The sequence below is a fragment of the Chinchilla lanigera genome, unplaced genomic scaffold (assembly GCF_000276665.1).
Source record: "Chinchilla lanigera isolate Chin_1 unplaced genomic scaffold, ChiLan1.0 scaffold00005, whole genome shotgun sequence".
NCBI lineage: Eukaryota > Metazoa > Chordata > Mammalia > Rodentia > Chinchillidae > Chinchilla > Chinchilla lanigera.
The window spans coordinates 19,309,395-19,336,065 of NW_004955406.1; the positions used below are offsets into that span (position 1 = coordinate 19,309,395).

Genomic DNA, 26,671 nt, shown 5'->3' on the forward strand with positions numbered 1-26,671 from the left:
TCTAGTTGATCTATTTGTGATAAGGAGTATTGAGGTTCCCCACTATAATTGTGCAGATGTTTGTCTGATTGCTATGTACAGTAGTATTTCTTTAATGAAGTTATATGGCCAGTGTTCAGTGCATATACATTTATAATTGTTACCTCTTCCTGTTGAATTATTCCCTAAACCAATATGTAGTGACCTTCTTTATCTCTTCTGATCAATTTTGGCTTGAATCTACTTTTTTGAAAACAGTATAGCTAGCTATTCCTGCTTTTTTCAGAGTCCTGTTGCATAGAATGCTGTTTTCCATCCCTTTTTAGCCTATGAATTTAGTTTTGGATTAAATGTGTTTCTTGTATACACATACTTTGGGGTTTTGTGTTTTAATCTAATCTGCCAATATGTGTCTTTTGATTGGAGAGTTGAGACCATTCACATTGAGAGTTATTACTGAGAGATGTTTATTCTGCATTATTCTTGTTGCTAATTCCCCCACCCACTCCTGTGCTTAACTGCTCACCCTACCTAGTATATTCATTCCATTAAATTTTTGGACACTATTGGCTTCATTGTCTCTTTGTACAATATCTTTGAAAATTTTTGAGTACTGGTTTATTGGTATTGAATGTCTTAAGGTGCTCTTTGCCATGGAAAGACCTTATTTCTCCATCACTTTTGAAAGGTAGTTTTGCAGGATTTATTAATGTAGATTATTGTTTTCTTTTAGGGCTTGTAAAACACTTTACTACAAACTCATCTGGTCTTTAAGGTGTTTATATTGAGAAATCTACTGTAATTTTAATGGGTTTACCTTTGTAGGTGTTGCATTCCTTTTCTCTAAACAACTTCTAAGATTCTGTCTTTGTATTGGACTGCTGGAATTTTGCCTATGATTTGTCATGGAAAAGTTGTTTTTTGATTGTGGCTACTTGGTGTTCTTCATGCCTTGTTTACTGTATGTTAAATTCTTCCCACATACTTGGAAAGTTTTCTGCTATTATTTCTATAAACAGGTTTTCAGTGCCATTTGTGCTATTGTCTGATTTTTTTTTTATTAATTCCAATTCATTTTAAGTCTTCTGTGCATCATCTAGCTGCTGTTGGGTCTGTTTTCCATATTGTTATTTTTAAGGTACCTCTGAATATTTGGTTACCTGCATCAACCCTACCCTCTAGTTCTGACTCTGTCCTCACATTGGTCATTCCTGCTACCTATACTTTCAATAGAACTTTTTCTCTCTTGTATTTCTTCTTAGTACTGTACCTTTACATGGACTCCTTAATTTTTTGCTAAAGTAGCCATTCATGTTGTATACTGTTTTGTTTTGTTCAGCTAATTTTGTATTAGTGTCCTCTGAAAGCTCATCATTTGAAGTCCATTATCTGTTCAGTTATATCATCTCTGATCTTGCCAAGCATCATATTGATCTTTTGTTTGTTTTCTCTTTAATCATTTTGTATCATTGAGATGTCTGGCTTTGTTTTCCTTTCCATCAGTGCCCCATGGATCAGGTGTTGGGGATTGGAAAGTTTTGGAGGCATTTTGTTTTCTTATGTTTCTGTTGCATGCATGCATGTGTTTTGAAGGTTGCTAACTTATTCCAGGTGGTGAATTATAGTGGAAAAGATGGTGTTACCTCTTTATTTAGTGTCTGTTTCCAGTGATGCACTCTGGATGTGGCTAACTATAGGCCTTTGCCTCTATCCCAAGATCTAATCTCCTCCATTAATTTGGGAGGGAGGGTAGCATGTACAGTAATGCCTCTGTTCATGAATGATTCTGTTTGTAAACTTTGCATCAAGTGACAAATATTACTATGGCCATCTCCCCCACACAAACACAAACTCAGCTATCTTCTCCAAAATTATACAAGAAATTGTTTGTAAACCAAGGTAGCACTGTAATTATTCCAGCACCCAGTTCTCTGGAAATGAGCCACAGTATTGTTTATAACACAAAGACAAACCAGATATTGGCATACAATATGTAATGCAACAACCACTGTTAATTTCTTACCACTTTATTTGAAATTCTGTATCATTTTTGTTTTTGTGTTGCTTTATAAGGAATAAATTCCTTATAAAGGAATAAATTCCTTAATAAGGAATCCTTATTCTGATCTCCATAATAGTTGTACCAGTTTATACTCACACCAACAGTAAAGAATGGTTCTTTCTCTTCCTTCATCCCAAGCCTCTCCCCCAACCCCCGGACTCTCCAGCATTTGTTACTGATTTCTTGAAGATAGCCCATTCTTTCTGTAGTGAGATGGAATCTCAGTGTTGTTTTAATTTGCAATTCTTAAATGGCCACTGATGTCGAACATTTTTTCATGTATTTATTTGCCATTTGTACTTCTTCATTTGAGAAGTGTCTATTCATTTCAGGTGCCTACTTTTTGATGAGGTCTTTAACTTTGGGGGGCTTCTTTTTTTTTTTTTTTTTTTTAGTTTTTTATGTATATTCTAGATATTAGGCCTTCGAGGAGAGGCTGGCAAAAATTTTCCCCATTCTGTAGGTTATCTCTTCACTCTGTTGGTGGTTTCCTTTGCTGTGCAGAAGCGTTTTAGTTTGATGTGATCCCGTTTGTTGATTCTTGTAACTGAGCTTCTGTTTAGAAAGTCTGCGTATGCATATATATTTAAGAGTTTTACCTATTTTGTTTTTCCAGTATATTGTTTCCCTCTTAGAACTGCTTTCATTGTGTCCTGTAAGTTCTGGTATGTCATACTGGCATTATCATTTGATTATAGGAACTAATTTCTTCCTTAATTTCATCTGTGACCCATTCATTTCTCAAGAGGGTATTGTTTAATTTTTATGTGTTTGCATAGTTTCTGCAGTTTCTTGTCATGGAGTTCTAGTTTTATTGCACTATGATGTGATAATATACATGGAATAATTTTGTTTCTTTTGAATTTACTTAAACATGTTTTATGGGCTAGTATGTCATCTATTTTGGAGAAGTCCTATGTGCTTCTGAGAAAAATTTTAGAGAAGTCTCACATGCTTCTGATAATAATATGTATTCTTTTGTTGCTGCTGAATGGAACACTCTGTAGATAGATATTAAGTCCATTTGACAGTTTGGCTCAACTCTGATATTTCTTTATTGATTTTTTTTGTCTAATTTATCTGTTTGTGACTGGGGTATTGAGGTCTCCTATTACAATTGTATTGCTGTTTATTTGATTTTTCATGTCCATTAGTGTTTGTTGTATGAAGTCGTCGGGTGTGCTGGTATTCGTTGTGTATGTTTATACTTTTTATCTCTTCCTGTTGAATTTTCCCTTAACCATAAGTAGTGACCTTCTAAATCTTTTCTGATCAGACTTAGCTTGAAATCCATTTTGTCTGAAATTAGAATAGCTACACCTGGTGTTTTCCAGGTTCCTGTTCTATGGAATATTATTTTCCATTGTTTCGTTTCATTTATTTATTTATTTATTTATTTTATTTGGAACTGGGAATCGAACTCAGGACCTTGTGCTTACCAGGCAGGCACTTGTGCCGCTGAGTATATCCCTAGCCCTGTTATTTTCCATTCTTTGATTTTTAATCTGTGAATTTCTTTTTGAATCAAATGTGTGTCTTATATAGAGTAAGTCCCCAATTTATGAGCATTCCAGTTTTAAACTTTCACAGACTTGAACCGACCTTGCATTAAGAACATTTGTAGATGTAAATAGTAAAAGAAACTCAAGTGTCTGCTGGACGTTGTCACAATTGTACTCCTATGTGCTTACTGTACTGTGTGATAGTGTACAGTAGTACAGTGCTCAGTTAGAGCCCAGGATGTCCAGAAGCATAAGGAAAAGCAGTGGTGGTGTGAAGGGAACTGCTAAGAAGTGCCATACAATATATATTGTATATTTGTGTCAAAGGTATATAAGACTCACTTCGTGGATCTTAGGAACAAATCCAACTTACAAACATTCTCCCAGAACAGAACTTGTTCAGAAGTCAGGAACTTACTGTACTGTAAGTTGTTGGGTTGTTTCTTGATCCATTCTACCAGTCTGTGTCTTTTGATTGGGGAACTGAGACCAGTCACATTCAGTTAATAAAAGGTATTGACTTATTCCTCTTATGGTATTATGTACCCATTGTTGATTTCCATTTTTTTTTCCTTTTCCTTAGCTGCTCATCCCACCAGGTTATTCATTCTTTTTGACTTTTTGGCATTGTGGACTTTGTTGTCTCATTTTAGGATATCCTCAAGGATATCCTTTTTGCAATGCTGGTTTGGTGATCATGAATTTCTTGGTGCTCCATATCATGGAAATATCTTATTTCTCCATTAATTTTGAAGGAATGTTTTTCAGGAAATGTAAGTTGGGGTTGGAAGTTATTATCTTTTTGGGCTTGAAACACTTCATTCGAAGCCCTCCTGGCCAATACTGAGAAGTCTGTGTAATTCTGTTTTGTCTTTTTGAGATAGGGTTTCACTCTGCAGTTCAGGCTGGCCTTGAACTCACTTTGTGGCCCAGGCTGGCCTCGAACTTGCAGTGAGCCTCTCCTGCCTCAGGCTCCCAAGTGCTGAGATTATAGGTGTGTACCACCACACCCAGAAGTCTGCTGTAATTCTAAGGGATTTAACTTTATATGTGAATCATTCCCTTTCTTTAACAGCTTTTAAGATTTTGCCTGTGATAGGCTTCTGGTACCTTGACTATAATGTAAAGGTTCATTTTTGGTCATGATTATTTGGGGTTCTGTATGCCTCATATGTTTTTATTTCCTCCTGTATACTTGGGAAATTTTCTGTCATCATTCCTGTGAACAGATTTTTTATGCCATTTGTGCTGTCTTCTGATTTTTCATTTATTCCAGTTACTCCTAGATTAATCTTCTCAGTGTCACCTAGCAGCTGCTGGATCAATTTTTCATGTTCTCTTGTTACTTTTAAAGTATTTGAGCAGTTGGTCTTTGAAGGCATCATAGTCTTCCACTTTTGAAATTTTGTTCTCACATGAGTTGTTTCTACTGTCCAGTATAATTTTTAATCTCCTGGTTTCTGATTGAAACCTTTTCATGCATTCTAATTCTTTGCTAAACTGGTTGTTCATATTTTATATAGTTTTATTTAGCTCAACTAACTTTTGATTAGTGTCTTCTGAAAGCCACTTGGTTATTACTTCCACTGTCTGTTTCATTATATCTTCTGTGATCCTGCTGAGTACCTCTTTGATCTGGGGGCTGGGGATTTAGCTCAGCGGCAAAAGCGCCTGCCTGGCAAGCGCGAAGTCGTGAGTTCGGTTCCTGGTACCGGAGAAAAAAACAAAAACAAAAAAACAAAAACCTCTTTGATCTGTTTTCTAACCTCCACGGTTATCCTTAAAGTAATTCGGGTGTGTGGCTTATGGCATCCTGTCTCTTGGTGGCCTGACAGTTGGATTCAGGGGAATTGGAACTTCAAGGAAGCTTTTTTTTTTTTTTTTTTGCCTTGTCTTTTCATGTTTCTGTTGGCTTTTTTGTATGTTTTATTTTGTTTTGAGTTTTATGGATGCTTATCATGTAGACTTTGTTGCTAGTATAGAGATCTCTTTAAGTAGTCACTTTTTAGTGATGTATTTTTGGTGTGGCTAGCTTTTGGCCCATAATCAAGTTTTCTGGGAATGTAATCTAGTATTGTTAATGTGAGAAAGGCAATCTGAGTGTTGGTTTACGAGAAATCCCATTAATCGTGCAGTTTTGCAACCTTTGTAATATCAAGAAAATCAGTTATAGTAGTATTGTCTAAGACAAACAGGATATTAACAAACTATAAAAATCAATTATGTACCACCCTTAACTGTAGAGAAGAAATCCATATTCTGGTGTAAACATTTAAGTCCACCCAGGTATTGAGTTATAGATAACATGTACTAAATACAGCAGGAATATCTCCTCTAATGGTAGAAAATAGTTCAGCAGTAACTTTATAGTGTTAACTATCTAAAGATTAATGCATCTTTATGGTTACACTATTAAAGATATAAGATGTAGGGGAATGCAAGAAGGAAAACTTGAAACTTAATATGATAGGAGGAGAAACAGTACAAAGACTCCAATTGGGGAGTAGAAGGATATTTATAGAATTAGGGTAAGGTAAGAGAGTAAACTCATGAGAAATAGAAGATAAAAAGAGAGAAAAAAAGAAATGGGGACTAAAATAGAGAAAAAAATGAAGTGAGATAAAAGGGAGATGCAAAAGAAAAAAAGAAGTAAGGGAAAAAAGATAAGCAGGGAAAAAGAACAAAAGAAAATTCCCAAAGCACCAATAAACTGGTGAACAAAGAAAGGAAAAAACAAAAATTAAAAATTAAAGGTAATGCACACACTCACAAAAAAAATATCTCTCTGTGATTTTGAATGTGTGGTTTTACTATAAGGATCTACAGTTTCGGGGCAGTGTCCAAGTGAAGACATGTCCCCTGTGTCTCTCCTTGCCCTGGTAGTTAAGGCATTCACACCCCAGATCCATGCTGGATACAGGCACCAGCAGGCAATAGTATTAGGGCAAGTCCTCCAGTGCCACAAATTTTCAAATCCAAAACAACTCAGGCTGAGCCTGGCCTCTGCTGATGGGGGTAGAGTCTATATCTTTTAGCTCAGACCTCTCAGGGGTTTCTTTCCATCCTACTCCCTGGCTTTGGCCATCTCCCATGGCTGTGTCTTACCCAGTCACTGCAGAAACTTCACACTGGGAGCCCTGTAGTGAGGCCATCCCATAGCTGCCCTGAGTCCCAGGTTCAAACAGTCAACCCTTCAGCAGCCTGGTTCCCTACCAAGCACTCTCTCCAAGGATATACTGGGCTCTTGAACTGGAGTCACTCATCAGCTATTGCCTGTTGAAGGATTCATGTGGAAATAGAATCCCAAGCTCTCCCTGCAGGTCACTTACCCACTGGTTTGTTCTGCCACTGCATTTCTCCTAAAGCCCCCTAGAGTCTCCACCTTTCACTTTGTCTCTGTAGATTCAGTCTCCCTTTCCCCCTTGCCATGAGCCCGGAACTGGGGATAAAGTATAGACTGTTCCTTTCCTTTTCAATTTTGTGTTCTGTCTTTTCAATTTCTCTGTAGGTTTTAGTTTTCCTGTCAGATTGTTCCTGATTCCTAGGTCGATCAGTGTCTCTGTCTCTGTCTCTGTCTCTGTCTCTCTCTCTCTCTCTCTCTCTCTCCTCTCTCTCCCTCTCCTCTCTCTTTTTCTCTCTCTCTCTCTCCCTTTCTTCTCTCTCCCTCCCTGCCTCCCCCCTCTCTCTCTCTCTCATCTCTTTCTTTCTATCTATTTATCTAAAAGAGACTGCGTTGTTGTTGTTTACCACCTTGCCCTTTTCCAAACTGGAAATTGACATAACATAACTAATAAAAACAACTGCTGTATGATACCAATAATAGCATAGAGTCAACTGAATATCTGAAGATGAATAAAGCTTCATGGTAATACTGGTAAAGAGGTGGTGTTGAGAAATGGGAAGATTAAAGATAGAAAATTTTAAATAGAAAAGACAACAAGGAGAGAAATGAGATACTGGATCTTATTCAAAAGAAAATTAAAGAATTAGACAAATGTAACAGAAAAGAACATAGAAAAAGAAAACAAGATAAAATAGCAAAATAGAGAAATGAAAATTCAAATTACAAAAGGGAAAAATCTAACCCCTCCCCCCAAAAAAAACCAGTGAAGAAAATGAGAAAATGATTCAAAACAAATTTCTCCATGTTTTCAAATGTGTGGTTTCCTTCTAGGGTCTGCAGTATTGGAATCCAGCAGATATGGGCAAGGGATAATGAGTTACTACTTAGACCCATTTTGTTTCCTTACTCACATTTTGGTGTGTGAATGCTGAATCCTGTCCTGCTTTTCTTGCTGGGCAGTCTGACTGTCAATAATGTTCACCCTAAGGCTTTATGTACTTCAGTTGCTCCCAGTTTCTGTGCTCCTCTGTGCACCCCATTCATGGCTTTTTCCACCTACTTTTAGAACCTATGGGTTTGTGAAGTGCTCCACCTGGTCCAGAGGCCCCTTTACCGTACACAGCCTAGGCTGTGGCAACCCTCCAAGCTGAGGCATATATCACTGATCACATTGGCAGATGGGGAAAACGAACAAACTACTGAGCTGTGTTGGATGTAGGCTGCTGAGGGTGGAGAGGAGTCAGGCAGTCCGTTAGACTTAATGCCAGCCCTTTCAGACATGGCCTGCTCCAAAAGCCACAGACATCTGGCTTGGCTTCTCAACTCAGAAGTCAAGATCCCTGTGTCCTTCCCAGCCTTAGCTTAAACTTCTTAGGGGGATTGTGTGTGGCCTGAGCCCAGTCTGCAGCTGTTTCTTTCGGCTATCTCCTACACAGTCACTATGGTAGGGTGACCCCAGAAACCCTGAAGTGTAGTAGTTCTGCAGTTCATTTTAAAACAGTCCCTTTCCAAAATGGCTGTTAATTAAATACTCTCAAATATGGTAGGCATTACACTGGGTGGATTTCTTCTCCAACTCTACACTGCCATGTGGAAAGAATTGCTTTCAGAGTGAAAACACCACACTGTTCGTTTATTGCTTTTTAATTTTTTGGTGCTGAGGACTGAACCCAGGGCCTCCCACTTACTAGATAAGTGTACTACCACTGAGCTAAATCCCTAGGCACCACCACCACCACCATTTTTGCAGTCTATAATAACCACAAACTTTCCTTGGAACTAGTGATGCTATCCTGTGTTTCTCTATGGAGCTGCTGACCCTTTTCTGACTTACCTTGTGTTAGCAGAGACAGATTTCCCCTCCCCAGTAGCTGGGGTTAGTGTTCTAGCCTGCTTTGTTGTTTTCTCTGTTGTACTCCATAGCTTCTCTGTAGTTTTCTCATTGTCCTATCACCCTCTCCCAATTCACAGAGATCTACTTTTTTCTTTCATTAGGTTGTTTTCCAGGTGCCTCAATTTCAGGTCCCAGAGAGAGTGTATTCAGCTGTCTTTTTTTCTGTTTGAGACTGGTTCTTGCCAAATAGTTGGGGCTGCCTCCTTTTCTGTTTGCTTGTTTTGTTTGTTTTTTTTTTGTTTTGTTTTATAGACAAGGCTTTGCTATGTTGCCCATGCTGGTCTGAAACTCCTGGGCTCAAGCAAGCAGCCTCCTGCCTCAGCCTCCCAATTCGTTGGGACTACAATTGTGTTCCACCACTCTCAGCTGCAAAATTTATTTAAGTGAATGAAATTTGAACATTTGGGATGCTTTTCCCTTCAGATTACTACGTGGAACTATAAGTTTAAGAAATATACATGATCTTTTGTCATAATTATTATATTGTTAGCATAAATCTGTTAACTCATTGTAAATATATAAATTTCAAAACTTCATTGTTGTGTTTCATTAATTTTTATTTCTACAGAACTTTATAGCAACTGAAGTACTCAAATTGTTCAGTCTTAAAAAAGAGACAAACCACAAAACAGATTGGCAGAAAATGATGAAATTTGGAAGAAAGAAAAGAGACCGAGTGGATCATATCCTGGTCAGTGTATACATCCAAACAATTTTTATTTTGACCATGTCTTATAAAATCAGAGTGTAGATAGATTCCAGAAGGGAAAAGGATAATTGATCTTAAAGCTATGAGATAAAAATTTTAAATCTTCACTTGCTGTGTTTCTACTTCTCTGTAAAAATTGCTTTGTTTTGTATTTGGCAGATGAGTATTTAACTTAGGATTTTATGAAAAGCTTGAGAAACCAAAACTTGAGTGGAAACAGTTTAACATAGTGAATTGAAAAAGACCAGTGTGGATTTTGGAGCCAGACAGATTGCTTGAACTTAGAATTTGTTTTGCTAGATGGAGCATAATATTAGACAAGTTCATGTACCCTTTTTTTGCCTTGTTTCTCTGTCTGTAAAATCAAGATGATAGTAATAGGTAACTATCTGATAAATTACTAGGAAAGTTAAATGAGTATTTATATATGGTCATGCATTGCTTAATGATAGGGATGCCTACATTGTACAAAATGTCATAGAATATACTACACAAACCTAGATGGTATAATTGGTCACTTGATAGAGCCTCTTGATTTAAGCAAGAGATGAGAAACAAGATGTTTGAGGCTACTGTGGGAATACCATGGCATACTATTTTACAGCCAACTTTTTCTTTAATAAGTAAAAGGAAATACATTCTAAATAATGCCTTCAAAATAGTTAACAGATAAACCTTATTGTCATTATTCAGTGTTTATATATTGTACGTAATTGTGCTATACTTTTTTACAACTGGCAATGCAGTAGGTTTATTTATAACAAACCATGATCATATGAGTAATACGGTTGTGCTATGACTTTGTAGAGGACCATAATGTCACTAATTGGTAGGAATTTTTCAGCTCCTGTTGCCCACCATGGTATACATTGTTGTTGACTAATCATTATGCAAGGTATGACTGTTTGTGTAAAACACTTAGAACAGTTCATAACAGTTCCCCACATATAACTGAATAAATATTAGCTGTTACCACATCATCATCATCATCATCCGGAACTTTAGCTGGATAACCTCCTTGGTTTTTCAGTATGTTTCTCTAACATTAGAAAATGTTTATTAAAAGAAAAGAAAAAATTGTTATCCCTAAAAAAAGAATGTAAAAGAAAACTCAGATGTTACTTTTCAATACTTTCCCCATGTATGTAATTCTCTAGTACTTCATTTACTCAGTAACAACTATACTAAATAGCATTTATTTGGCATTTTATAGTATAATCATTCTTTCTCATGTTTTACTTGATCCTCACAATAATATGAGATAGGAAGGACTAATGTTATTCTCTGTTTTACAAATGAGAAACTTATATTCAACTCTGTTAAGTGACTTTCCCAGCAAATAAGAACCAAGATTTTAACCAATTAATTCATAGATCTTTCTCAAGAAGGTGAATTAGTTTCCTGTTTCTACAGTGTTTAAAGTTTATTAATTGTCAAGTGTGACATCCTTTATTTCTTAAAGGTTAAAGACATAGTGCCTGCCTAGCAAGCACAAGGTCATGAGTTCAATTCCTGGTACCAAAGGAAAAAAAAAAATTAAAGAAAAAACACGTTAAGAGGCATCATCTAACCTATTAAATAAACTGATCATATCCCTTATAAATCATCTGTATATATATATATTGAGTCAGGAATTATGCTAATTAAAGACTGATGTTTAAATGGGAAGCAAAGCAGACATAGTCTGTGCCTTCTTGGATTTCCACTTTGCTGGCAAAAGCTAACCCATAATATGTAATTTACACATGCATGTAATTATAAATTAGCAACAAAAATAGAATAGAGGGAACTGTTATAAAAGCATAAACTAGAGGAAACTGATCTAGGACAGACTTCCCTGAGATCAAAGTAACATTTGAGTTCACATCTTAAAGATAAAAGGCATTAACGAAACTCTCTGATAGAATGATTCAGGGAGAGTAAACTACATGTGCAAAGAACCTAAAATGAGAAGAAGATACTTGGGTTTGACCTTAAATGTCAATGATGGAGGAGCTGGCATAAGATAAACTGAAAAAGGTAACTTCTAAATTGTGCAGTGCTTTTTAAGATTTTATATTTTATCTTAAAAAGCAAGGAATTTTTTTTTTTGGTACCTGGAATTGAACTCAGGACCCTGTGCTTGCCAGGCTGGCATTTGTGCTACTGAGCTACATCCCCGGCCCTAAAAAGCAAGGAATTTAAACAAGAGAAGTTAGATTCATAGTTTTAAAAAATCATGGAGGATTCCAGTCATGAGGGAGGCTAGGGTAGATGGAGTTCAGGTTCAGGTCTCACCAGAGCAGTTTAGCAAGACCCTGTCTTGCTTGCGGATGGATAGATGGATGGATGGATGGAATCTTAGTTACTTTTTTGTTGCTAGGACATAATACCTGTTCTGGAACATGGTGCTCTGGGTTTCTCTTCTCAATGCAAAGTCTTTTACCTTCGTAACTTTGAGGCTGCAAATGGTGGAGTCCTGTTAGTCCCTGTGGTATCCTCAGGACATCTTTTCTATTGTCCAGTTCCTTCTCAGCAACCAAGTTTTCCTCTGCTCCATCTTTGCAGTTTGCAGCTTTACTGGAGCTTTCTTTTGGGCCAAACTCAAAACGTTTTAAATCTTTTTGCTGGGCCTTTTGTTCTTTGATTCTCAACATAGATCTGGCTTAAGTTCCCAATAGTAGCCATGCCATTGCCTCAACATTAGACTGCCTTGAAATTTCTTTCATTATATTAATTCATCTGTCACACTTAATCTTAGTCTCAGGCAAAGTCTCTGGATAAAAGCAAAATGCAGAGAAACTTTCTACTAAAACATCACACACATGGCCTGGAATCCAACATCTAATGCAATCCTTCCAACAGAAACCTCCTGAGTCTGGTCTTTACCAGTAGCATTGCTGTCAGCATTTTGGTTTTCTGAACTTTGACCAAAATCTCCCATCAAGTTCAGCTTGGAACATTCCAGGGCTGTTTTCTCAGCTGACATCTCCAAACATTTCCAAACTTTCCACAGCCAGTTACAAAGGCCCCTGAATTACATGGCCAGGTAGCATTGTAGTAACAACCCCACTTCTGGTACCAAAATCTATCTTAGTTACTTTTCTCATTGCTGAGACAAAATACCTAGCACCCAAAGCTAAAATTTATTGTAATTTTATTGTAATTTTACTGTAATTTATTGTAATTTTAGTTGACAGTTTGTAGAGGTTTCAGTCAGTAGTCAGCTTGTTCCAAAGCAGGGCGACATGGCAGAGGGCCGTCACAGAGAAAAAACAGTTCATGGTATGCCAGGCAAAAGACGATGAAGCATCAAGCAGCAGCAGCAACCTGCCTTTCACTTTATCCTACCCAAGCTACTAGGCTTTTGGGTGGTGCCACCCAGAACTATGCTAATTCCAGTCAATGAACTAATTCAGTACCACATACCCTTAATTCCCAGTATCATACACCCTAGATCCAGTCCACTCTGAAAAGCCTCACCTATGAGCACATGACGTTTTGGGGCAACAGATTCAAGCAATGGTTGGTAGGTAGGTAGAGGGGTGGGTGGACCAATGGACAGACCAATAGATATAATTCATTTGTAGAACACCGCTGGGTTTGATCTCCAGTACCTGCCCAAAAAAAATCATGGAAGAATAAAGACAGCTAGAAGTGAATTGTAGGTGAAACATGGCTGTTTTGGTATATGTAAGCAAAATGTCTTATGTAAGTTTTTCTTGAGCATATGTCAGAGGAAAGAAGAAACTAGGATAGATAGTCCACAAATGCAGAATAAATTCAAGAGCAAAGACATAACATATGAGACTTTAACCAGTTACAGACTGCTACCTCACATGGTTACAAAAATGTCATTCTTAGTAGTAGAAAGATTAAATGTATTGGAGAGAGGGCAGCAGTTGGAGCCGTCTTCAGTCCTGAATTATTAATATATTAATATAAAATAACAAATAATATATCTAATAAGTAAGTAATAGGCAAAATGATTTGTAGCTCTTTACAAAATGTATCAAAAAACAAGATATTGTACCCTGACAGCAGTGGCTTCCAGATAATACCAAGTAAAATCAGTTAAGTAAGCAGAGGCCCCTCCAGCAGTCATCAGAAAATTCTCAAATATTAAGCAAAAGATTTCAATTGCAAGTGTAAGATTATTACAGTTTAAGTGAGGTTATATCTGTGGGTAAGAAGAGATTTAGCAATTGGCTGGTTGTAAAATATTTTTCAATTTCTTACAGGAAACTTGACCCATGTATATAATGATATCTATGAGCTTATTCTTTTTAATGTTTAATAAAATCATAATATTAACTTCTTGAGGTAATTATTTACAAAAAGGGCCAAGTAAGTTAGTCTTTCTTACTATTTGATTTGGCCAACCTAACATTTATAAATTCTGACCTCTTGCAATTTAGAAGGAGTAAGATTTAAAACAACCATTTTTTGTAATACATAAAACAAAAAATTTTCCTGTAGTGCAAAAGAAGATCTAAAAAAGGAACTTTAAAATAGTTTTAAAAATATTTATTATAAGATAATTATGCTCCCTTTAGAAAGCTTAGAAAATTACAATGAAAAAATTATGAAAATTTCACCACCTGAATAACAATATCGATGTACATAAATTTTGGCTCTTTACAGAGAGAGTTTTTTAAAAACATATTCATATAATAGTGTTTTTTTAGTCTAATTGCTTTTACTTCATAAAATATGGGAATAGTTCCTTTACATTAAATGTTTATTTTATAGTATTTTTAAATAACTCTTTCCTATTTTATTTTGGTGGAAATATAATAGTCCATCATGTGGCGGTATTGTAATTTATTTAACTAGTCAGTAATGTTTTTGCTCTTGGAAACAACACTGTTATAACAAAATCTGGCAGTATGTCTTTGCATATATTTTCAGTAATTTCTTTAAGATAAATTCCTAAGAGTAGAATTGTTAAAATGCATGCAGAATATTAAGATGTTTTTGTGTTGCCAAATTGTTTTCCAGAAAGGTTGTAATAATTATATATACTCAACAGCACTATAGATGAGTTGTTCTTGTCTTTGATAGTACTAGCTCTTATGAATTTTTTAATCTTTTTAAAATGAGCTTATTTTACTGTATATAACTTTATATAGAAACCATTCTGCGTTCAGTTGCCGTCTTCCTAAAGACACTTTTAGTATTCCAGGCTGAGTCTTACTTTTCATGTTGCTGAGACAAAATATACAACACCTAACGTTAAAGAAGAAAAGTTTATTTTGGCACAAAATAAAATTTAGATGTTTCAGTCCTTTATCAGCTGGCTCCAAAGCAGGATGGCGTGGCAAAGAGGCATCACAGAGGAGAAAAAAACAGTTGTTGGCATGAAAGGCAGAAGGCAGGAGGCAGCAAAAACAGCAAGCAGGAAGTGACAGCAGCAGCCCTCTTTCTGTCCTTTGTATTCTATCCAGGCTACCCTGGATAGGGTAGGGTAGCACTAGGTTCAGGTTGCTGTTAGGGCGGGTAGCACTCACATCACTCACTCCCATTAGCCACACCCAGAAGTATGCCAAACCAATCAGTAGAATAATTTATTAATTACACACACTTGATCCCAGCATCACACACCTGGCGCTACCATCACACACTTAAGCCCAGCATCGCACACTCTAGAGTGTGGCACGTGCGCACGCACACACTCTCTCTCTCTCTCTCTCTCTCTCTCTCTCTCTCCACCTCTGAAAAACCCCACCTATGACCAAACGAGGCCTAAAAATATCTTTATTTCAATTCTTCCATTTTGAAAGATAGTTTAGATTAGTTCAGTATTAAATTCTGAATTGGATATTTCTTTTACCTGAACAGTTTAAACATATTCCATTGTAATTTGACCTCTCTCTTCTTGTTCTTGAGAAATTTAACATTCCTTTGTGGGGACTCAGTCTTCTGTTTGGTTTCTGTTTAAGATTGTGTGTGTGTGTGTGTGTGTGTGTGTGTGTGTGTGTGTGTGTGTGTGTGTGTATTCACCAAGGTAGACTTCTGGTTAGACACCTTTGACCCTGCAGTTAACTTTGCTGAATTTGTGATTAGATAAGCATTCAGCATCTGTTTTGTCTACCTGGCCTCCATCCTACTCAGTGTCATTATGTATAAGAAGTATAACATGTTTCTTTTTATAACAGTCATTTTTAAATATCTTGAGCACTTAGTTCTAATTTGATTAGTATTGATTTACCTAAGAATCTCAGAATCCTAAAATGCAAAAAGAAAAAATATTACATAACAGTAACTTTTAAAAGAAATTTAGGTAGTATTATAGTTTTTCAAATATCTTAATGAGTATTAAATGTTACTCTTGTATTTGTAATACTCCAGAATCATGTCCCATATTATCTTTGTATATATACATTTTATAATTGTAAATCTATATTTTGTGTACTTTTCTTTCTCTTAAATTCCCGTACATGTTTCTGTCTGTTAACATAGTATAGTCACAATCCTTAATATCTATAAAATACTGGGATACTGTCAAACTGAAATATAGTTTTGAAGCCATTTTCATTACATTGGACAATTGTGTTTTCAAACTTTTTGTAACATTAAAAGGGATATAGATATCATTATATAAATTACCTTTTTTTCTGGGTTATTTCCTTGGACTGTATTCCCACTGGTGGGGCTACAAAGTCATCAAATATAATTCATATCCTAAATTCTGTATGACAGGGGTTTTCTAACCTTGTTGTCTTCTAAATATTAGGTACAAGAGCTCCACGAGGAGGAGGCACAGTGGGTGAACTATGATGAGGACGAGTTGTGTGTGAAGATGCAGCTGGCTGATGGGATCTTTGAAACCTTGATCAAAGATACTATTGATGTTCTGAATCAGATCAGTGAAAAACAGGGGAGAATGCTACTTGTGTGACATCTTGCAAATAAATTGAACACTGAGTGTTAATATGAGTCCTGGGCCTTTCTGCCTCCTGATGTACACCCCATCTCCATCATAGCAAGAGTGCTTCCGGACCTTGCACCTGTTCTGTGGACTGCTGATTTTGGAGTTCATGGGATAATACAGAATAGCTGATATTACAACCTTTGCCTTTAGACTGTCCACTGGATTACGTGGTTATTTTCAGTGGGCAGGGTTACACTCCTGATGTTGAGACACAATATAATTCTGTGTCTCTTGGTAGCACCCCTTCTAGGTCTCAGATGAGAGCTCAGCACAGCAGACTTAACCTCCATGCTTAGACTAGGGTATCATTTCCTTGAGTCTGAAGTCAGGCAAGAGAGGTATATAGATAAACTTATCATACAATTTTTGAAATATAATCCTGGTCTATACCATGAAAGTCATACATGAACATTATAATCTTTTAAACAGTATTAAACCCTTAATCATTTCTAAAATGCGCAGGTTTAATGCCTATTTCACATTCTGGAGTTGATTCCATTTCTTTTTGGAGACCATTTTCTTCCATTAGTACAGTTCAGCAGCACCAAGCAGACTGTCAAATTAACAGAAATAAATGATAACCTTGCTTTCTGAGCGCCACCTAAAGAACTGCAAACCCTTGCATTATGTTTAGTTTTTCTGTCTGGGCATGAAAACAGATGCCCCCACTGAAGACTGGGCTTAAAGGACTGCTGCAGGGCTGATTCCTCTATCCCTTGTTTTCCCCCTGCACTTTTCTTCCTCGTCCTGAACCTCTACGAGCTGCTCCCAGAATCACAGATACTCAGGACCATCTCAGGCATCCAGGCATGGCAAACGTGGAAATAATTCATTTTGGCCTTCAAACTTTCAACTCCCATCTCTCCCCAAGAAGTCAGAGACGCTGTTACTTGAATGATTTAGGAAATGAGTGTGTGCACCAAAGACAAAAAGATATTGTCTATCGTTTGTGTGCTTGTTTTACTCTATGGAACATTTTTTTAATTTATTTTAAGATAAATTATTAAGTTGAAAATGTATGTCCCTATTCAGAAGTAAAAGATTCTTCTAATAGTTAAACCTCCGTCTTGAAGCTTCTATGGTTCATAGTGTTTGCACAGGAAACCTGTGGTTTTAAGAAACCCACATACATATTGAAGAAGTCAGTTCAATTCAGTGAAAAGAAGATGAGCTTTTTCAAGATCACTTACAATAGCAGGAATGGGAGAAAATGACTTCAAGACACTGTAACATTTAATCCTGCCTCTCTTGCAGCATTGCTTCTTACAACTATGACCTATATTTGAAAAAAAATTCTGTTGACTCCAGCTGCTACACTAGAGCACATGAGATGCTCTTCTGGGACCTCAGTACCTGCCTTCCTGACTGGTTTCTCTTAATCAGTCCTATCCCTCTTCACGTAATCCAGAAGAATGTGGATAATCTTAGGCGTGAATGTAAATGCCTTAATCTTGAAGGTCCAGATTAGAAGCATGATATGAGACATCCACTGGATTCATAGTTAAAATATCCTGGAATGTTATAGTTTCAAAATGTTAGAAAACCCCAAAGATGGTATAATCTAAGTGTGCACGTTTGTTTATTTCTGCATCCTTCCTCCAAACTGGCCTTTGCATCTTAAATGTTTCACTATGCACACTTCCATTCTTCTCTTCATCCTCTCATAAGAAACTCACTGAACTAATCATTGGAATATTTGCATTTTGCACAATGACTGGTGTGATAGCTCTTGACAGATGTGGAAAGCACTGAAATGTTGAGTCTCTGGAAATACTATTTTGATGTATTTCCAGCATTTCTTCTGGGCCTTTGATGTTGAGCTATAGTCTTGTAGCCATAATGAGCAAATTGACTAAAAGAAGCAAAGGTTTCTCGGGGTTATTAACCAGTAGTGTGGAAATATTATTTTCATATGGCCAAGGAAAAGCAAAGACTTGTCTTTTTGGTTTATGTTATTTGGAAGACAGAAAAACATCTTGTCTACATCCTTTGGGCTGTTTATAGGATCACATTGTCCTTATGATACTGAAACTTTACAGCTGCTGTAAATTTTTTATAAATGAATATCAAAATACTATAATAGGAATATAGGTTGCTTTTCTACATCTTCATTGTTTGAACCTAAAACAAATTTTTGGTAAGAAAATTTATCTTTACTCTTTATGATATCATGATTCCAGAGAAGGAAAAAATGACTCCTTATAAGTCCGTGGAATCAGCAATCTGGACTGGTAAGAAGTGCTGCCAGTGATGTGGCAGTAGCCATCCCAGCCGACTCCAGCTGTCTTTGCTCTCCAAGAGCCTGGGTTCCAGATGAGAGGCAGTAAAGACCAGTCTTACTCTTTGTCAGAAATGTCGTCCATAGTTTGTAGCAAAAACAAACAAACAAAAAGACATCTATAGTAAAAGATTTCTCATTTTAATTATGGGGATCTAATTAAAATACATTTGTTACTAGGATTAGAAATACATATGGATACCCAGCCACTTTTCCATACTGGGATCTTTTAAATCAAACTCTGCCTCTTCACCAAGAACCTACATATTCCCTCTTTCTAATCTTTACTTCTCCCTACACTCTATCTTCTTTTGGTCTGTCTTCACAGAATAAGAAAAAGATCTTTGCATCAGCAGTAATATCTTTTAGAACAGCATTGTCAGAATTTAGTAGTAAACCAACATATAGGCTTCAGATTTAATTCTGAGTCCAAAACAATTTGTGCTATCCAGGGCAGTTAACTCTGGGTTAAATAAGTACAGGGTATAGATTCCCTCTTCAGGTCTAAACAGGAATTTTTACTCTAGGGAAAAGTGGGAAGAGCTCAAAAGTAGTTAATAAGGAAGGCAATTTGTTTTTCTTTTACCTAAAAAAGAAAAGAAAATTCCTTCTGTGACTACAGGTCTCTGAGAAATTATCTTTCAAAAGAGATTTCATTGCTCATAAGAGTGTTGTGGCCTATTGATAAAAACAATTTTGTTCACTTTCTTGTCTTGAAAAAAAGTGGCCTTAGCTTTTTGCAATACTTGAATAAAGTGTGTACTCGCAAAAGAATTTCTGTAGCACAGCATTAGAGACTCATAACTTTTCTGCAAGAAATTCAGACTTACATCTTCCTTTTACTACCTTAAGAATACTAGTGAATAAACATTAACTCAAACAGCAAAGTGATAGAAACTACAATGATGTTTAATGCAAATTGTAGGAATTTACATGTTTACAAATCATCTTAACCTGGTTGTGCAGCAATTCAATAAAATATCTTTGTATTATAAAAATGTGAAGAAAAATGTAAACTGATGTAAAGGAGGTACTGTCATTTTAATTAACCTTGTTTAATAGCTTTTCCTTCTGGACTTTGCAAAGCCTTCTTGGTAAACACGTTGCAAAGCATTCTCTGGGAGGCTTAGCCTCCTTGTGTGTACTGTATTGTGCAGACATGAAAAATAAACCCGTTTACTGTGTATGTGTAAATAGCCTGGTCACCAGGCCATTTTCAGCCAATAGTCACATCCAGTGCAACTCTGCACAGAAGACTTAGGGTGTGGTTTGTAAGTATGATCTGTACAATAACTGGGATAAATTCCCATGTATACCTGTGTAAATAGATTTGTTAACTAAAATGTACTTTAAGAAAGATAAATCTGTAAATAAAAGCTGATTTATAAATTAATTTTATGTCACATGTTCATTTTTACACTCGAGCCAATCAGAAAAGGAGTTCTCAAAGTGCAGTTATTTCTGATTTCTTACTTGGTTGAAGGGCACTTATCCTTCAATAAGATGATCTGTGCATAACTGCTACTTGCCCTGCATCCGGATGCCATCAACACATAAACTTTAGTTGTTGAGCGCTGCCTTCATATTCTTAACTTCGTGCTGAGCACGACGTAGATAGCAAAGGAGGCACACATGGTTCATGAACTTATGTAGCTTAGAGTCTTAATCAAAGAGAGTCTCCAAAAAATAATTTGAGCATGGCTAGTATGCTCCAGACCGCATGCTTGAGACCTTGGGTTTCATCCCCCAGCTGCAACAAAGAAAGGGGCAGGGGGGAAAAAAAGAGTCTGAAAAATAGTGCATGACAAATTATAGCCAGTGCTGCAAAGAGCATACACAGGATTAGAGAATATTGTAAGTGCAGTTGGGACAGGAAAGTGTTCCTAATAAATTATAGCTTTGTTTTGCTTCCATATTTTTTGAGGTGGGGGTCTCTGTTGCCCAGGCCAGCTTACGACTTCTGTGTTCATTTGATCCTGCTTCAGCCTCCTAAGTAGCTGCAGTTACAGGCATGCAGCACTGCACTCACGACTTTGTCTTGAACATTGATGGGCTTCTGCTAATCTATGGCAGATGGCCATTTCTCCCAGATGACTTGTTTTGTTGACCCTTGCAAAATGACACATGAAAAAGTCACACAAATAAGCAGACCACAAAGAAGAACAGCCAACTGATGACTGACTTTCTTTTTTTTTTTTTTTTTTCTAGAAAAAAGGAGCTTGGAGAATGGACCTGTATGTGTAGAAGACTAAAAACTTTTGAGGACAGAAATGTATGGCACTAGGGATAATAAATCATGGTCCAACAGGTTAGAAGTAGTCATTGTCTCACCTAAATTCTAGTTGCCTCTTGAGGGCCACATCTGCTACACTTTTAATCCCTTGCTCAGGAAATGGTTTACAAATTGCAGTACATTCTAAATATTCAGTTCATAAAAGTCACGTGTGCCTGCTGTGTGCCAGATATTGTACATGCTCCTTAGTAATGATTTAATCTTGAAAAAAAAAAGACCAAATGCCTGTAACTGCATCAAAATACAAGAAAATGGTAGATGAGAAAATGGCAGGTGTCAAGAATGGTGAGACATGAAAATTACAAAGACCTACCAAAGTGAATACAAAGGAGAAATAAGTCAATCTCCTACAAACTCTCAAAGAACTCTCGAATTTAGAGATACTGGTTGCACACACACACAAAAGTGCAAAGCATAGAGATTATTTTCACATCTGGGCAGCCAAAATCAACAGGTGGGTGAATCCTTCCCAGAGAAGAGGTCAGTATATAATTTAGAGTCACCCAAAACAGACAACACACAATGTTTACCTAAAGCCAGAAGAGTGAAAATGTGCTAGATCCAGCCCCTTGCAAAACCTTGGTCCCCCATGGCCAGCATGACGCACTGTGTCCAATGTGAGCAGCATAATTGTAAGTGCCCCATTCATGCTAAAGGGAAAGGACCTTCCCTCCCCCATGAAATCTGAAAGAAAGCTGCGCGCCATGCTGAGGGCCACTGACAGGAGCTTAATCAGAATGAAGAGCACCCTGAGTCATGAACAAGGAAAGCTATTCTTCACAAGGAGATAAACCCACCGCAGGGTAAAGAGTGTTCCGGACCCACAGCTTGTTCTTGTGTGACCATGAAGGAAGTTACACATAAGTGCTTTGCCCAACAGTCTACCCCCAGCTGAAATAGACACATAGCATAACAAATTCAGGAAGACAAATACAGAGGGAGAGCCCAGTCTAATGGGGCTTGAACAACCTTTAGGATGCAATTTGCTGGCAGGACCTTCTTACTCACTTTGAGACATTTTACCAAGATGAGTAGAAAAACCAAACCTAGGAGGATGATCAGGCCTCCCTGGAGGATGGCCTTCAACCAAGAACCCCATAGTGCCTGGATTAGAACAACTGAAGAGGTTTAAAAAAATGCATCTTGGGGACCCTTCTGGGTGTACAGCTGATAACCATCCCATCTGAGCATGGGTCGCCAACTCCATTTCTGCTTTCCTTGATTGTTGATACACACAGAGTAGCGGGTGTCAGCACAACACAAATGCCACCTTGTTCTGCCAACAGGCAACTAAGGGCTATTGTGTTGTCCACTGTCACCTTATCTAGTGAGTTGTATCTTTCTCCACTTGAGGAAATTCCAAGCTATTGAGTGTGGGCCAAGCCATTACAACGGGAACGTGGGCTGAGAGGGACAATCCAGCACTGTTTGAGTTGGCCTTAGCTGTGGTCATTCTTATCAGGGTGTTGCCATGCGGGCACAGCAGAAGCTTCTGTAGGAACGAGAAGACAAATTAGCGCCCCCTCTACTCCAAATATAACCCCACCATGAACCTCCGGAGGCTGGAGATGCTCTTGTCTGCTGTTTTCTTGGGGATCCTCTGCCTGTTGCTTGACCCAAACCTTTCTGCTCAATCAACCCATCACACAACCTGAGGAGGAAAGCTGTATTTTAAATGAACATAACACAGCCCATAATACCATCCACTCATGTTGCAGAGTTGAGAGTCTTAGTGTGACAAGAGGAACTCTAATGCCCCAGTGTTTACTGGCTTTTCTCCCATCCCCCTGAGGTGCCACAAGAGGGCGCACCTGAGGATACCATTGCCTCCAGGCTTGAATTGGACCTAGTGGAGGCACAGCTGCTGCCCAGACCACAAACCCCTAGGGAATCTGTTCTGCTGAGCGAAAAGAAAAAAGAAAGATCGGGTGTGCTGAGATTAAGATTCTTTAGGCATAGCGCTAACCAGTGACCATCAGCTCCTCCAACCTCCTGCAGTCCATCTTATGTGATGGGAGCAATCTTGTGTTTCCTTTCTGCTGGAAGTGTCTTAAGGTTCAGATAGCTTTTGTTAGGCAAGGAGCACCATCAGTGAGTTGGGGAAGGTGAGGTTTGGTTTGGTTTGAGGTTTTGGTGGGTTTTGTGGCACTGGGGGTTGAACCCAGGACATCCCCAGCGCTTTGTTCCCAGGCTGAATTTGAGCTTTCAATCCTCCTGCTTCAGCCTCCCAGAGTGCTGGGATTACAGATGTGCACCACACACCCAACTTAGGTTTTTTGGATGACCGTTGTATAGTTCTTATTTGAGCCTTACATTCCATCATTTAATCTCCTTGTTGGTTTGGGAGGGACAGCATGAAAGGTCCATCTTATATGATGGGAACTTGTCCATTGTGGTGTTGCCTGGACTGTGAATTGGTGTCTTGCTCAGATTGGAATCTTTTTCTATGTCTAAACATTGTGACAAAGGGTTTTGTTTTTTTTTTTACCAGCTTTTCAATATCTTTATTCATAAATTAATATAATAAAGGTCAATTTGAATGTTACATGTATGATAAAGTAGATTGTGAAGAGAATCATATTTACAAGGAAACAATTATTTTATGTAAGTGAACTCAATTGTACTATGGATTTCTATTATGGACTTAATTCTGCTCCCTGAATGGACCAATTTTATCTACAAGTTCTGAGTTGGATATAGTTTCTTGGTGCTTCTTTCCATGATCTAAGGGTTAACAGAAAATTCTTTGAAACCAGCAACTGGAACTAGACCTCTTAAGGTTGAGGAGAGGCAGAAGGGGAAAAAAGGACATCAGACACAACACCACCCATCTCAACCACTGTGCCATATGCTTGACTTGAAAGCAGTCCTAGCACTTGGCATCAATGCAGAAATATATCTCCTGTCACATCTCAAAGGCTCACAACTGCTATATTATATTTATTCCCTAGCAAATAGGGAAGAAGAAATAGTCCCAACAATACATGAATATTTCTGAATGTTCAATACTAAGGATTGATTTCTAAAAAGAACAAGCAGACAGAAGCTATCCAGCTAACTATCAACTAGAATGCACGTGCAAGGGGCCACTGAGCTTACAAAACCACATGCATACATCTCACTATGGCAGACACCAGGATTTGAAGGCAGGTTTATTTAATGTCGGATGGGCACTGACAGGGAATCAGTTGTCCCTCCAAATGTCAGGCCCAGAAGGCTCAGGGTTGGAGGTTTTTATGGGGCCTGAAAAGGGGAGGTACAGAGGAAGAGAACTTGGCTGTCTTTGGTTTTTAAATAGGCATCATAGTGATCAGCCATTTCTAAGAAACAGAAGCAACCAGAACTGCAACAGGAACTGTCACCTGGACAACTAACAGACTGGCTGGGGCACATTATTTGCTGCAACCTCATTTATTTCATCTCTAATTTTAAAATAATTCACTGCTGCTGGGCATGTGCCTGCACATGCCTGTAATCCTAGCCCTTGGGAGGCTGAGGCAGAAGGATCCCTGGGAGTTTGAGACCAGCCTTTGCTACATAGTGAGACCCTATCTCAAAGCAAAACAAAAATAAATAAATAAATAAATAAAATAACTCATTGCCTTGTTGTATATGCAGGTGAGAAAAGGAGAAAGTAGAGCATCTGCAATACCAGCTGGTGCTAAGGACTTTAATGCTTCCAAAAGATGTGGGCTAGAGAAGGTTAGTAGGCACCAGAGGGAACTTTCCGTCTCAGCCAAGGTGCCCTCGTTTAAGTCACCTTTGACCTTCATTTCAAGCTTGCTTATACTGAACAAATTCTAGTTGTGGTTAAGGATAGTCTCTCAAAGTTTCTTGAGTTACTCTTTGGACTGTCTCTTTTGTTACTGTATTTTAATATTCCTTGCCTTCATTCCTGAAAATGTGTTATAGAGTTGTGATTTTCAAAGGTCTGATCATACTGTTTAAAAACAAAAGCCTTGACAGAGTCCAGCGTCTCGGGTCCATTTTCACAATCTGAAGGTGCTTGCTAACAGTTGTCAGTGCCTGACCCAGAAGGGGTACAATGTTCTTCAATCTGGAGGAAGAAGCAAAGGCCTACAGAGTGTGGGAACAGCATACGTAAGTAGATGTGCTGGTTTGGCTTTGTATACTGTGTTCTCCAGGCATTTTGAATCTACGCTCTCTGAAGAATTTTCTTAAATGAGCTTTTGACTTCTATATAAAAAAAAGTCAACATCTTCATCTGGTCCTTTACTCATATGAAATCAATCCTAAATGCTGATGAACTTGTTTGTAAGTGTCTAAGCAGACCATGTTATTGATACTTGCACACTTCTCACACAGCCAAAGCAAGTCCTGAACCAAAGATTCCTTTTTCTGCTGGAAGTTTATGGTCTGCACTTGATTTTCACACACACACACACACACACACACACACACACACACACACACATCTCAGGCTTTTAAGACAATCATCATTTCAGCCATGGGGACTTTTAAGTTGGTCCCCCTGAAAAACTCCACAAGAATCTCATCCATCTCCTTGGCCCAGCCGCCACCTCAGCTGCTGAAACCAAGTCACCTTCACAGCCATCAATGGCCAACATGCTTTTTTTTAAGCCACAATGGTCATCTCTGTGTCCATACGGCACGCTGGAGTGGCCGTCTGATATCTGCGATAGGTGTCCACTGCAATTAGACACCTGCAATCTGTGACTTGTGACTAGGAGTTGATGCAGTTAATGCGTTACACGGGTGGGAGGAATTAAACTCTGCTTGAAGTGACTAATTTGCCACATTGTAGGGCCTAGGCATGCTGATGGGAATCACATAGCTGTTCTGTATCAGGAGACTTACTGCTTTGTAGGGTGAGTCCTCATAATTTGGCCCATTTGGGCATCTGAGGTGGATTTTATGATCTCCCTGTGGTGGGCTTTGCAGGAAATTGCAGAAATTGGCTGAACACAAGTCAGATTAACTCTTCACTTCCTTTTCTTTTTAAGTGGCTCTGTGTTACAGGCATTAATATCAGTATTAAATAGGGGTGAATGGCCACGGTGGCCCCGTAGACTATCAGTTTGGGTTTTGAGGACCCATCTGGGAACCAAGCCATACTATCAGCTGGAACATCACTGAACTGTGACCCCTGCTTGGTTACAGGAGAAGCAAAAACATTCCTCGTGGGCTCTTTAGCCTCCTCCACTACAGCAGCTACTTTTTATAGAATCAGCTGACCGCTGGAGTCTGAGGAGGCTCTATATTGGGTGGGCTAAATCTATTTAATGATGGAGCCTTGTTGAGCCAGTCTTGTTTTATTATTATTATTATTTTTTTTTTTTTTTTGAGGTCCCACATAAGGGTGGCTGGCTTAGATCTTAAGGTCACCCTACAGTGCCTGGGTGATCAGGGCCTCAGTTTTCGTTAGGGCCCAACGACAGGCTAGGAGTTACCACCTGCAGGTAGTTTATCTGGCAACTGCTTAAGCAACTTATGTGTCTAAAACTCTAGGAGCCAGTGCAACCTAGCAGCAGTCACTTGTCACCAGTTCCAATCTGCCAGGGTAGGAGTGGTAATGTCATAGATTTGGTGAGGGTTATGAGTGGGGCCATGGCATTGCAAGGCTGCATAGCCTGAGGGGGCGGGGTCTGTTGCTGTTGAGGCCCCATTCAGAGGGGGCCACCTGGTGGGTAAACTTGACAAAAGGACTGTAAGACTA

At 38.2% G+C, this 26,671-nt stretch overlaps 1 protein-coding gene and 1 long non-coding RNA gene across 11 annotated transcripts in view; one reads left to right on the top strand and one right to left on the bottom strand.

Annotated features, from left to right (window-relative positions):
- Positions 1–20,073, top strand: part of Cep350 (centrosomal protein 350kDa) — a 150,475-nt gene extending 130,402 nt beyond the window's left edge. For all 5 annotated transcript variants that reach the window (XM_013521299.1, XM_013521305.1, XM_013521308.1 and 2 more), the window contains 2 exons: positions 9,349–9,471; positions 16,205–20,073. In XM_013521299.1, the coding sequence (XP_013376753.1) occupies positions 9,349–9,471; positions 16,205–16,369 (288 nt within the window). In that variant the 3' untranslated portion in view covers positions 16,370–20,073. The remainder of the gene's footprint in view (positions 1–9,348; positions 9,472–16,204) is intronic.
- LOC102010334 overlaps positions 19,569–26,671 on the bottom strand; it is a 34,727-nt gene continuing 27,624 nt past the window's right edge. For all 6 annotated transcript variants that reach the window (XR_001236565.1, XR_001236563.1, XR_001236569.1 and 3 more), the window contains one exon: positions 19,569–20,430. This is a non-coding gene — a long non-coding RNA (uncharacterized LOC102010334). The remainder of the gene's footprint in view (positions 20,431–26,671) is intronic.